The sequence below is a fragment of the Pelecanus crispus genome, chromosome Z (assembly GCF_030463565.1).
Source record: "Pelecanus crispus isolate bPelCri1 chromosome Z, bPelCri1.pri, whole genome shotgun sequence".
NCBI classification, from domain to species: Eukaryota; Metazoa; Chordata; class Aves; order Pelecaniformes; family Pelecanidae; genus Pelecanus; species Pelecanus crispus.
The window spans coordinates 69,508,595-69,522,559 of NC_134676.1; the positions used below are offsets into that span (position 1 = coordinate 69,508,595).

The window sequence follows — 13,965 nt, forward strand, 5'->3', positions numbered from 1 at the left end:
GTTTCTTTCCTAAACACAAATTCAACAACTGTTGAATTGAAAAGGGATTCCCACAACTTATGCGAGTATCCCTCACTCAGACTGTTACTGGCATATACAGAATATAATTTTCCCCACTCAAATCTACTCAACTGAAGACCAAATGTTCAGATTAGCAAAATGGCAGAATTGATATTTACTTTAAAGGGTCAAAAACTGGGCTTAGAATTCTATCTAGTCCATTTCAGTCCAATTTATTATTTTGTGTTGCAGTATTATTGTAACACTAAATATGCTGCCATTTATTTCAGGTGCTAGAAACATACTAGCAGACAGGAATCTGTAGTCTTTGTATACACACTTTGTTCTTTAACTAACTTCATTTAAGTGTCATAGTCACTAGTCCAGCGTAACAAACACATTGGAAATAAAATGCTTTCTGCAAGAGAAACTTAGAGAACTACAGATGTATCTCAATAGCAATGGCGCACAATGCTATTAGATACAAATAGTAAAAACTAAATCAGCAGCAACTCTAAGCAATTATTACTTATGATGAAAGGTATGACATCCTAACCTAACAATACATTGTCAATTTTAGCATTATAAGCAAGCAGCTGTATATAGTTTGCTAGTGACGGACAAACAGCTTTATATAGCATGCATTTACTACAACCATGTTTTTAGTTTAGAAACTACACAGTGCATCCCTCTTACCTCAGATTTCTCCAGTTTATTTTGAGCATCAATCTGAGTGACAATTTCATTCATGTTGGTCTCCAAAACCATTCCACCCATGACCATTTCGGCCAATATATTATGGACCTAAAAAAGACCAAAAGAAAATTTAAAAATGCAAAATGTCCTACACTCATCTGGACAGATGATATCTAGATTCCTCAAAACAGGAACACATATTCTGTATATCAATTAATTAATGTCAGCAATTTATTTAAAACCATTTGGGAACAAAGCTGGTAACGTGGTGTTCATTTCTCCAGCATCTTCTTTGCTCATAGTTCTGTTACAAACTGATCAGCTATTCCACCTTGCTTATCAATGCTAAAAGAAACTTGCACATTCATCTTTCTTCCAGTACCTGTTTTCTATCCAAGGACTATGGACAAAAGTTCTAGTTAGCATCAACAGTAGTAATACCTCTAATGGGCAGGTTCTACAAGATTAAACAAATTGTGTAAAAACTACTTTGGGCTACATCTATGAAGAAGGAGAGACACAGTGATGCTCACCCACCATGGGTGCCAAGACTAGGCTTAGAAGTAGAATTAACATACCTGAGCTGACCCATACCCGAGCTACACCATAAACATGGAGTCATCTAGGACCAAGACTGACAGCTAGGACTCAAACTGAAGGACTACATAAGCCAGCTGGAGACATTAATGAAATTGGTACGTCTAAACATCCTTCTTTCCTGCAACCCTGATTTGGGTACGCAAGCCCTGCTTCACAAAACTCTGCTTCAGAGTCCGTATTTGCACTTTATCTGAAGACTTTTTGGGTTTGTTTTTTTTTTTTTTTTTAAAAAGGCATGCTTCCACATACTTTCTAGTAAAAATTTAGAGTTAATAGGTAATGTGTAATATTTTAATCCCATTATAATTCTGGAGACAAGGAACATTTTACTAGTTTTCTGAAATAAACACACTGTGCAAACTGATACTTCAAAGCATAATTCTGCTACTATTTTGGATATTCTTGCAATTCCCCTGTATATCAAGGGTAGAAGTAAATCTCTAAATCAAACAATTCTAAAGATGAGTTGCAAGTAGTGTATCAAAAACCACCACACTTTCCATTTTTGGGCCCCACATCAAAAACAAAATTGAAGAGTTGTTTCCCTGATAAATCATTAGTATACTGCAATAGAAACTTAGGATGAATGTGTTTAGAGAGGCTGACAATAGCTCTTCCTCTCTGCCTATTGCTGCTGAGTAGAGCTTTAACAATCAAAATGCTTATGAGAAAGATTAACATTCCTTACTGAGCCACCCTCTTACTCGTGGCATATACATGTCCCTCATAACACACCAAGCTAAAAGGCTTAATAAAAAAGTGGTGCCAAAAAATTAATTCTCCTGACTTGTCAGTAGGTGAATTTAAAAGCTTTTTAGCACGACAATCAGAAAAAAAGATAAAAACATAGTAATCTAACACTAATTTACTCTACACTGACAATCCAAATGCATTGAAAGATTTCACCCATATTTACTTCTTTTTACTGAAAACTTACTTTCAGTCATAGCATAAGGAAACAATTTACAGCTGCACAAAAATAGGAGTTAGTAAATACATTGTATGGGCTACCTGAAATACTAAAAACCAAAAAACCTACATAAATTTGCATTTGGTTACAAATTTGCAAAGTATTATTTCACAGACACCTCATGAAAGATACAGTGTATTCAACAAAATCAACTGAAAAAATACTGATCTTTAAGGCAATTCTCAATTTTACTTACATGGAAGGCTTGATAACATAAGTTGATAAGGCAAAAAGTTGACTTAAGATGTTGTTAGTATCAAAAAGAAAATATCAAAGATGGTAGTATGGAAACTATTATAAAGAAAGAATATTAAAATAGAGACAATTTTTTTTTTCCCTTAACCAAAAAGTTAGCAATAACCAGTAACGTCATTTAAAAGACAACACATCTCTACCACTGGTGATGGGCATAAAGATTGCCACTTTAAAAAGGTCTGGCTAAAGAACCAGCATTTAAGCCAATCAACACAATATTAGGTTTGATAATTCCTTAGTGAGGAGATGGTACAAGAGACGTGTTTTAGAAGTAGACAGATTTGCAGCTTCAATCACAATCACACTCCCTTCCAAGATCAGCAATGTTTTTAAGCCTCTGCACAGGTTTATCTGGCCTTCTTGACTACTCCACAACTTTTAAGCCATGTGGGATTATCCTGAGCATATAGAAAGACTAGCTATTACAATATGCATAGCCACCAAAAACTAAACATAAGAACTACAAAGGTCTTCATAAGACCATATTTATCTGGCGGTTTTGGTTATACTTTATTTTATCAAGAATTTACTAAGCAAGTATTTTTCCCATGCTGTGAAATTTAGGGTTTTTTTCTTTTCTAGTTTCTGAATGGGAATTAAACAGACTTACAGAAGGACTAATAAATAATTCATGTCTCCCTACACAAGTGGAAAATCTTCTGGCTAGTCTTATCTAATCTGAGTGGTTCTTTTCCATCTCTCAATAAAAATACAGCATAACAGTGCAAATACCATCACTTGCTACTGCAGATTATAGGTTTGGATTTTATTTTCTTTTAAAAAATGCACCTGGCTCCAAAACAGCACCTGCAGTCATCACCTCCAGATGTTAAGGGAGCATTTCTCACTTTGCTCTTTTTTGCAGAGCTGGTGATGTCAAGGAAGAAACTCCAGCTGCAACTTTAGCCTCAACTAATAGCCCCATAATTCAGAAACTATTCACTTTAAAGTCAAAACAATATTTCCATTGTTGAAGAACACACAGTGGAGGATACCTGAAAGTGCATTTATAAGTACAAGAGACTGAATTCCAGCCTACTTCCTGGAGAGGAAAAAGAAATTTAATTCAGTTTTCTCTTAACATTCTTGAAAACTTTGGTAAGTTCTAGAACTTGGCCTTTCTTTTACAGCACAGGAATAACTCATATGCGTTTCTGACTGAAGAGGCAAGAAATGACGTCTCAGTAAGTTCCTGCTTACTTCACTCTTATTCAGTAGAGAACTTCACAGAACAAGCTGTGGCAGTCTAGTATGACACAACAAAAGAACATAAAAGAGCAGGTCTTGATCCTTACAGATTATTCATTTCTGGTTTAAAATAGAACAAAAAATAATGAGTGATGTTTTTACAAAAAAGTAAAAAAAAAACCAAAAAAAACCTCTTTTCTCAGGTAATCTCTTTCTAACAGCTTACTGATATGAAATACAGAGACACTAAAGCTCTAAGATAACAGGCTGAACTCCATATGAAACCTACACCAAAATGGCTGAAGAGATTGAGCATTTGATTATGTCTTCTTAAGTGTTCTGGTTTCTCTGAAATAGGTTACAAGGTGCATTTAAGAAGAAAGGTAGTTAAATTATGCCAGTTTTGGCAGGTATTTTTCCCCCGATAGGTAAAGGTAAGCAGTTACAGTCTTGTCAACACCACTCCTAACCTAAAGAGATCATTTTTTCCTCTAGAGTGCTACTGACACGGTAAATATATAATGTATTAGACTACATCTAGAACACTATGTCCCGTACGGGGCCTACAAGTGCAAGAAAGACATCAGTAAATTGGACTGAGTTCAGCAGAGGACCACCAAAATGATTGGGGTTAGCGCATTCGTCCTGGGCAGAGAGGCTGGAGCACAAGGGCTGGTTCTGTTTGGACAAGGAGGGGCTTGGCGGCACCAAACAACAGCCACAGTGCCTATGAGGGGCTGTCAGGGAGCCAGGGTCTTCTCAGCAGGGCATGGCAGGAAGGCAAGTGTCCTGGTTTCAGCTAGGATAGAGTTAATTTTCTTCCTAGTAGCAGGCATAGTGCTGCGTTTTGGATTTAGTAGGAGAAGAATGTTGATAACACGCTGATGGTTTAGTTGTTGCTAAGTACTGCTTATGCTAGTCAAGGACTTTTCAGCTTCCCATGCTCTGCCAGGTGCACAAGAAACTGGGAGGGGGCACAGCCAGAAGAGTTGATCCAAACTGACCAAAGGGCTATTCCATACCATATGGCGTCATGCTCAGTATAGAAACTGGGGGGGGTTGGCCGGGGAGCAGCAATCGCTGCTCGGGAACTGTCGGGGCATCGGTCAGCGGGTGGTGAGCAATTGCATTGTGCATCACTTGCTTTGTATATTGTTATTACTATTATTATTATATTGTTATTGTTATTATTTTACTTTATTTTATTTCAATTATTAAACTGTTCTTATTCCAACCCAGGAGTGTTTCTCACTCTTACTCCTCCGATTCTCTCCCCCATTCCATCGGGGCAGGGGGAGTGAGCGAGTGGCTGCGTGGTGCTTAGTTGCTGGCTGGGGCTAAACCACGACAGCAAGGGACAGGTGAGGCTGGGAGCAGCCGTAAGGAAACCTTTCCCCAGGAGGACAGGTGAGCAGTGGCACAGGCCACCCAGGGGCTGTGCAGCCTCCCTCCCTCCCTGAGCAGCCTGCTCTGACCCCACGGCTGACCCCACTGGGAGCAGAGCCTTGCACCAGGCACCTCCCAAGGTCTGTAACTGAATTATCTTACGATTTTAGGGGAAAAACATGGTACTTCATGATGTGGAGAGTTTCACTTGTAAAAACAAATGCTTCAGAGCCAGAAACTTGCTCTATCCATTACAGGCAGGAAATCCAAATTTCTGGAAAAAGCTAGATGCAGAGAATTAGGGACAATTCAAGTGTAATGCATATGTCAGCAATATTAATTGTACGAAAAGTGCCTGTACTTATACATATATATATATATATGAGTAGGAAAGAAAAAAAAATCATGCATACATATATAAGAAATTAGGAAAGACCAATTCGTTGCATTTCTAAATACAATGGTTTTGTGTCAGCCAATCTCATAAAAGCCAGATTGTGAAATTGCTCAGGAACATACTAACACTTACTACTTCTCAAGGGTAGTAAATGCTTTAAAGAATAACTGTGGAAGGATCACAGACAGTTATACAGATAGCCAAACAAATCTCCAAAGGTTTTAGAAAACAGTATCATTAATACTAGTATTCTCTATCATCACTTGGATTGAAAGAGATACTAGACATTATGGAACATATTACTTAATGATACATGCCTTCAACTATGAATTCATAGCACATGCAGTAGCATCTGGTTTTAAAATACTGAAAGCATGAACAAATGCCTGTGGACTGGGTTTGGTTTTGGGGGGTTTTGGTTGGTTGGTTGGTTTTGGTTTGGGTTTTTTTTGTTTCCAACCTGGTAGAAGATGCAGAGATACTGCTTAATTGATGCCAGTAAGAGGCCCAGTTGGTAACATCACCTTAAAACAGTAGTGGTGCAAGGTCTCTACAATAAGTGCACATTATGTATGACATTTCAGGGAACAACTCTATGAGATGACCCATCTGATGCATTTTGTATAATATGAAGACAGACATAAATTCAAGAAGCGGCCAAGGTTGAGCAGAGGAACTAGATCGCATGGCTTCCAGAGGTCCCTTCCAGTGTAAATTATTCTATGATTCCAAGAACAAAGAAGCTGAACTGTTTTACTATTTTATAAATTGAAAAGAAAAAAAAGAAAAGGCCTCTTGAGCACACAGACCGCTGATTACAAAAGTAAGGTTGTAGCCCAACTGCAACAATGAAACAAGGCAAGCACTGCATGATACCAAGAGAAAGAATTTGATTTACAGGTTCAAAGAATGCATCTCACCAAGGCATCAGTTCCCCCTTGGTCTAAGTTCTGAAAGAAGTCTGCAACATGCCAGCAAGCTACAGATTAAGAAGTAATTGACAAGGGAGCACCATCTGCAGATAAAAAAGGGCAGAAGGCAAATTTCAGGTTTCTGACCAGCTGTAGCACTGATGCCATAACTGTACAGAACAGCAGTATACTTATATGACTGGCATTAATATCGAGCCTTTGGCAGTTATTGCCATTATCCTTACTATGATGGATGCAGTGAAGGAGGAGAATGAATACAATTCTGAATACAGCTTCTCACAAAAAAAATTGCTCATAGTTGAGACTGCATATGCAGATTTACAAATATTATAATAAGCTTTACAGACAGAAAGAACAACGGGGATGTATTTTCCTTTCTAAAGCACACTAGTCGACAGAGGAAGTCTTAGTATTCTACATCAAAACATTAAGAAAATACCTTCCTTAATCTTTTTGGTTGTAAAGAAACTATTTCATGTACTCTAGCTGTTGGTGTTTTAAAGGGTTGTATTATTATCATTTTGTTCTCAGGAAGTCCTCTAGTAAGTATACAGTACAAATAAAAGCACCAGGAATTACTGCTGAGAAGTTCTTTTAGTGTTTCCTGTTCAGTGTTTCACGTTACATAAGATGTACATCGTAACATTTACCTTTCTATCATACAAGTTGCTTTAAAAAACATGAAAGTTAAAATTTCTACTTATGCTTAAGCATGCTTAATATTAAGTCAGAGGCAAAATCCACCTAGTTCATTATCTGGTTTCAAAAATTCACCAGTTGACACTGAAAAAAAAAATACACAAGAAATCTTATGAGTACTATTTATCCTGATATAAATTCTCTGCTTCCAAGTATCTCCAACTTAAGGATTCCTGAAACACAGACTCTTTGCTGTTTCTTGCTATATTATTGTATTTTATAGTCGCTGTCTGATTTTCCTTTGGTTAATATGTCTAATCACTTTTGAACCTATTTATAATATTCTTGGTATCTATGATAAAATGGGACAATGGCATTCCATAATTTAATTATCAATCATGAAAAATGTTTTCTTTGTTTCAAACTTACTTCCTGAAATTTTATCTGATATTCCACTGTTCTTTATTTCTGAGAAACACAGTTGTTAATTTTCTTCAGGCCCTTCAACACCTGTTTTTATATACTTCTTACTTCTGTGTCCAGCTTGAATATTTAACTATTTCTTCCATGCAAGCTGTTCCATACCTTGGATCATGCTTCTCACCTTTCTCTGTACTTTTTTCCTACTTTTAGTACCCAATATGCAAGTCTAACACACAGTATTTAAAAACGTTCATTCATGAAGCATGGATTGACACAGTAGCTTAACTATTTTTTTTTTGGCTTGCCCCGTTTTTCTTCTAAAGGGCCCAGATATGAGCAGCAGCAAGACATAGATTTTTAATATTAACTATTTTTTCCTTCTTTTTCATTGCAATTACATATTAAATTAACAAATACATGTTATTTTCTCTACTTTTTCTAATTAAAAATTTCACTAATTATTTTCCTACAGAAACAAAACATTTTCTGAATTGAAAAAGCATTAAATGGCAATGAAGTGCAAAATACACTTCAACAGTGTATTCAAAATAGTGTTTAAGTGAAAGACTGAAGGCACCTTCATGGAATACACCTCTTACATTTGTATTCTAGAAGAAATCAGACTGTTGAGAGCATCAACTTTTCAAAAGCTGAAACTGCCATGCTGTAATAATAATTTTGAGGTGTTTTTATAAAAATTAAGAGTGCTTCCTGCTTCTGTTTCATGCTGTGTCGACAAGCATGAATGCATGCTTTAACAAATGTGGAGAAGGAAGGCATCAAGAAAAAACTCTCCCAGTAAAATCTGGCAAACACATTTTCTTGTCATCAAGCTGCAGTCTAATTCTGGAGGGTTCACTGTTCTGGTCAGATAATAAACTCTTGGAAGAGATCATGATACTCCCAGGGATATTTCAATAGGTGCCAAAAACTTGTGGAAAAATAAAAGTATTTCCTTACATGCCTAACTGAATGTGTTCTACTATTTTAGTTGTAAAAGATGCTTATGATAGGTTTCTGTGACATCTTTTTCATCAGAAAGCACTACACTCCTGGACTCGGAGTAGGAATCTGTACAGGACTGAAATAAACCTGCTCCTCTGGAAAACATTTTGCTCCAGCTATAGCAAGTTTGTTTGGTTTTTTGTTTTTAATACAGCTGATCTGTAAACAAGAAGCCCAATTCTCTCCTGTACAAACTATACTCCCCGACACCCCAAGTCCTCATCTGCTACAGCACATAAGAAACACTATCTCATTCTCACCTATATTCCATTCTCCAGATTAATTTCTGGTACTATACCAATATCCTTCTTGAGTAAGCATCTCTCTTGGCTCCTGGTTACTATAAGCCATCACAAGGTCCTGTATAATGATGCTGCCTGATGAAGATAAATGTTTATAGAAATGACACAAAAAATGCTACTAAAGAAGCAACAGCTGTTGAGATTACATAGTTTAACTCTTTTCCATGCTCCATCATCTTTTACGAGAAAGGTATTTCTTGGTCTTTTAGGCAGTTCTAGCAAGAGGATTGGAAGAAAATCACCTTCCACAACTCCATCAAGAACTGAAGACACAGATCAACTCTCATCCAAATCACTTAGTCAGTCCTCACTTTTCTCAACACCAGACCACTCAAAATACAAATATTTGAAATGTTTCACCCCAAACAGCTCCCACAGGTCAGGTATCCACTATAACTAAGGCTCTGTCTAGACCAAACATCCAGCAGCAGTTGCTGTTTTTCCCTACTGCACACTGGAAATCTATTAACAAGCCAGACCACAAATATCTGACAACAGAAAGTTAATGTGTTGTAACTCAGGAGACCCAATGCATTTTGCTTCTTGACAAGGTGACCTTATCAGCAGTTTAAAGATAATTTAATGCTGTAATTCCATTCTCACAGATACATCTTCCCGGTTTTTTCTTACAGATCTACAAGAATACTAATGAACTTAAAATGTACTGAATCAAATGTTTTGATCCTATGTTATGGTATAAAGTAAGTCTTACAAACCAATTCCACTGGAGGGAAAAAAAAAAAAAAAAAGAATGGAGATGACATCAGATTAGTGTCAACTGCACAACTAAAGCTACTGTACAGCTGGTAGTAGCCTTGCATTACTGCAAAAGTTCAGCTTTCTATATTCTATTCTTTTGTCAACTTATGCTCAAGTAAAAAAATCACTGCACTGGTTAATGCCATGTTCAAAAAATTTTTAACTCAAGGTTTCACTGATCTTTTATTTTGGAAATGGGTTACTTTTGCTAAAATATCTAATTAGTATTTAGGGTTCACATCTTCCTCAGAGTTTGAAAATTCTAGCCTAAACATTTAATGGGATTCTCATGCAGTTTTTTAGTAAATCAAATGAAACACTTGAATTTTAGCTTCCCTTTGACAAATAGATTTCAAGAAGAAAATATCATCTCATATCCAATAAAAAGGAAAATATTCTTCAAGAAATTTAACATTTTGAAGCACCTAAGCTCTCTACATTTTATGAGAAAGATGTTTCTCCTATAAAGTGCAAAAGAATACTTATGTTAAGGAATGCTACTGAATTAAACACAGAATCACACAATTGTTTAGGTTGGAAAAGACCTTTAAGATCATCCAGTCCAACCATTAACCTACACTACCAAGTCCACCGCTAAACCAATCAAGGGTAGACTAGACTAAACCATGTCCCAGAGTGCCACATCTACCCACTTTCTGAACACTTCCAGGGATGGTGACTCCACCACCTCTCTGGGCAGCCTGTTCCAATTCTTGACCACCCTTTCCGTAAAGAAATTTTTCCTAGTATACAACCTAAACCTCCTCTGGCGCAGCTTGAGCCCATTTCCTCTCGTCTTATCACTAACTACTTGGGAGAAGAGACCAACACCCACCTCACTACAACCTCCTTTCAGGGAGTTGTAGAGAGCTATAAGGTCTCCCCTCAGCCTCCTCTTCTCTAGGCTAAACAGTCCCAGTTCCCTCAGCCACTCCTCATAAGACCTGTGCTCCAGACCCTTCACCAGCTTTGTTGCTCTTCTCTGGACATGCTCCAGCACCTCAATGTCCTTCTTGTAGTGAGGGGCCCAAAACTGGACACAGTATTCAAGCTGCGGCTTCACCAGCGCCGAGTACAGGGGGACAATCACCTCCCTGCTCCTGCTGGCCACACTATTTCTGATACAAGCCAGGATGCTGTTGGCCTTCTTGGCCACCTGGGCACACTGCTGGCTCATGTTCAGCCGGCTGTCAACCAGCACCCCCACGTCCTTTTCAGCCAGGCAGCTTTCCAGCCACTCTTCCCCAAGCCTGTAGCATTGCATGGGGTTGTTGTGACCCAAGTGCAGGACCCGGCACTTGGTCTTGTTAAACCTCATACAGTTGGCCTCGGCCCATTGATCCAGCCTGTCCAGGTCCCTCTGCAGGGCCATCCTACCCTCCAGCAGATCGACACTCCCACACAGTTTGGTGTCATCTGCAAACTTACTGAGGGTGTACTCAATCCCTTCATCCAGATCATTGATAAAGATATTAAACAAGGCTGGCCCCAAAACAGAGCCCTGGGGAACACCACTCGTGACCAGCCGCCAACTGGACTTGACTCCATTCACCACTACTCTCTGGGCTCTGCCACCCATCCAGTTTTTTTAGCCAGCAAAGGCTACGCGCATCCAAGCCATGAGCTGCCAGCTTCCCAAGGAGAATATTATGGGAGACTGTGTCAAAGGCTTTGCTAAAGTCCAGGTAAATGACATCCACAGCCTTTCCATCATCCACCAGGCTTCAGAGCAACAGCTTAGACTGCATAGCAGCCAAAGTATTCTGCAGCTAAAGATAAAGATCAAACTCCTTGCCACAAAAAGATTGCAGTATTTGGGTTGTTTAAGCTCAGAAGCCAATATATAAACCACTCAAATTTTTTTGTACTTTAATCTGCCACTCTGGAAACAGCTGTGTGTTCCAGCCAGGCTAGAGATCTTAATGACTTGTCATGATCATGGTATCAGTTCAAACATCTACTCAAGGTCTTTTGCATTTCACTGTCTGGTCAAGGTACAAGTGTTTCTTCCAAAAGAACTTCCTGATTTTGAAACAAACAGAGTCAGTTCCAAATGGTTATTTAATTTATTTAACTTGTTACTATTTTTAGTCCACTTTTAGTGATTTTTGTCTTATTTTCCTTTTGCATCTTTTGCTGTTGATGCAAAATTCACTGATGGGAGAAAGGTGACTGCATAGTAAGCAACGGCAGGCACAAAATGCAACTGAAGAGATAAATTCTGTACATTCAATTGTTACCATTTTAGGTATTAGACCAAGAGGTGCCAAAGTCCTTTTAAATGAAAGATTACTATAGTAATAGCACTTCTCAAAACTAGATTAGTAAATAAAACAGTTGTTCCTGATAGCTGGGAATAGTCAAACAAGATTGTTTCTAAATGTTGGAAAAAAGACATAATGTCTGAGATTTAGAAAAGAAAGATCCACACAGCATTTAAATTACATAACCATAGCATTTGAAAGGCAGCTGGCAGCCTTAACTGGAAAAACCCATAACAATTTCAGTTTTGAGTAATATAACACCTAGCTATAAGCAAAACAGAACAAATTATTTCTCGAAACTAAGTCTTACTCTGAGAATATTCAGATGTCTCCAATTTGACAATTATATGTGCAACACCACTATGTAAATCTCCCACATTTTATTTTTCCTCAAAAAGACATGTTCCACCATAGCTTTCAAGTCCTAAAAACAGTATGTTGATAGAAACTGTCTAGGCTTCACTGACAATAAAAGTAGAATCACTGCAGAGTTTAATACCAAGTATCCATTGAACCAAACATTTTACTTGACAAGAAATATTACAGGAGCTCATCACAGTACCTTGTCTACATGGAAAATTAAATCCAGTTCACAGACATTTTCAAAACATTTGTCTAGTGTCTCCACAAATACCTGCAAAGAGGAAAAAAAAGCCAGAGGTCAAGTTTTAACAGAAACTCAATAGTTTCATTAGGTGTGAGATTTAACAAAAGCAAATACAGAAAATAAACACTGGGGCAGATTTTAAGGCATTGAAAGCATCTATAGAAATTACACGGTTAACATTATTATGTCAACAGTATGTTATCTGCAGAGGGCAAAACTGTATGCACAAGTCAGTTTATAACTGTGCTGAAAGTCACAGTTTTAGACAATAGTTTCATCTTAAAAAAATAGTAACATCATCTATACTGCAGTTTTCTCAGCTGTGATTCAAAGTGCTCCTTTCCATTTCATTAGAACCCAATTATTAAGCAAAAACCAGCTAGTTTTTTCATTATTATTATTTTTAACAATTACTACATTGCAGGCATCTCCCAGTTAACCAGATTACTGTTAACTTTGCCACACAGATACATGTGCAATGCAAACTGTCAGCATCATGCAAGTTTGTCAGCATTACAGCTTCCAGCAACAGTACCGCAACTTTCACCTGCTTTAGACCTGCCGAACTGAGGACTGACCAAGGAAAAAGGTAGATGTCTTAATGTCACACCTGCTGATCTTGTCAGGCATACCACCACATAAATTTAGAAAAGCCCAGCAGTTTGTAGCCAGGCAAATAACCCCTCCCTGAATCTAGAATGTAAGTGCACAAAGCAGAAAAATCCAAGCAGCTGCTGAAGTCCAGCCACTGATGATCTCTGCCAGATACGGACTGTACGTTACCCTGCTCTGGGTACTTCTGTAACAGATTCCTTGGTACTCATGTTAGCCAGTTTTGGCACATTAAGAGCATCCCAGTCCCCAGTTAGGCCAGATAATGAAAAGAGGACTGTACTTGTACTCCCAAAGCTCCTGAATGCCAATCACCATGTGCTTGCGGTGAGTGCTGACAAAGACCCCAGTCTTACAGAGGTATAAGCACAGTTCCCTTTACGCAAGGGTAACTCCTACTGACTGATGAGATGTGTCAAGACCTCTAAGCTAAACATAGGCTTGAGTTTGAGAGCTTAGGGTCCTCAAAATTTAAAAGAATTTCTGTAAGAATTTACAGATCATTAGTGACTAGTAAATAAGCTGCAACTTGTAGGAAAATTTAATCTCAGTTTTATATGTTTCAAGGCCATTTTGCCACAATATACAATTAATATTATTTATTAAGGTGTCACTATATGTAATTTTTTTTTTTTTTAAATTCTAAACTCAAACCCCAAAGCAGCAATATGGAAGAAGTTAAACACCTGGTTTTGATGACCTCTCTTTTCAATATGGTTTATAAATCCCATCTTAGTCTTTGAATCAGACTTCAAACTGCCTAGGCCCAGAGAAATAGGAATGAGAAGCCATGTTCTGCTGTCAAAAATAGAGTGGATAAAAGGCCTGCTTCTACAGACACGTATTTATGCCTACAGAGCCAGTGCAACAGGTCTACTTGACATCAGCCATTTCCAGTTGTCTACCTTGCATATCAAGAAAGATTACTTT

At 37.9% G+C, this 13,965-nt stretch overlaps 1 protein-coding gene across 17 annotated transcripts in view; it reads right to left on the reverse strand.

The window, feature by feature from the left end:
- AP3S1 (adaptor related protein complex 3 subunit sigma 1) overlaps positions 1-13,965 on the reverse strand; it is a 48,603-nt gene that overhangs the window by 21,334 nt on the left and 13,304 nt on the right. For 11 of the 17 annotated variants that reach the window (XM_075726088.1, XM_075726086.1, XM_075726079.1 and 8 more), the window contains 2 exons: positions 12,379-12,450; positions 697-804 (listed from right to left, as the gene is read on the reverse strand). The exons of 1 other annotated variant lie outside the window; for it this stretch is intronic. In XM_075726088.1, coding sequence (XP_075582203.1) covers positions 697-804; positions 12,379-12,450 — 180 coding nt within the window. Of the gene's footprint in view, positions 1-678; positions 805-12,378; positions 12,451-13,965 lie in introns of all 17 variants that reach the window. 5 more of the 17 variants (XM_075726080.1, XM_075726089.1, XM_075726092.1 and 2 more) reach the window with 3 other exon arrangements.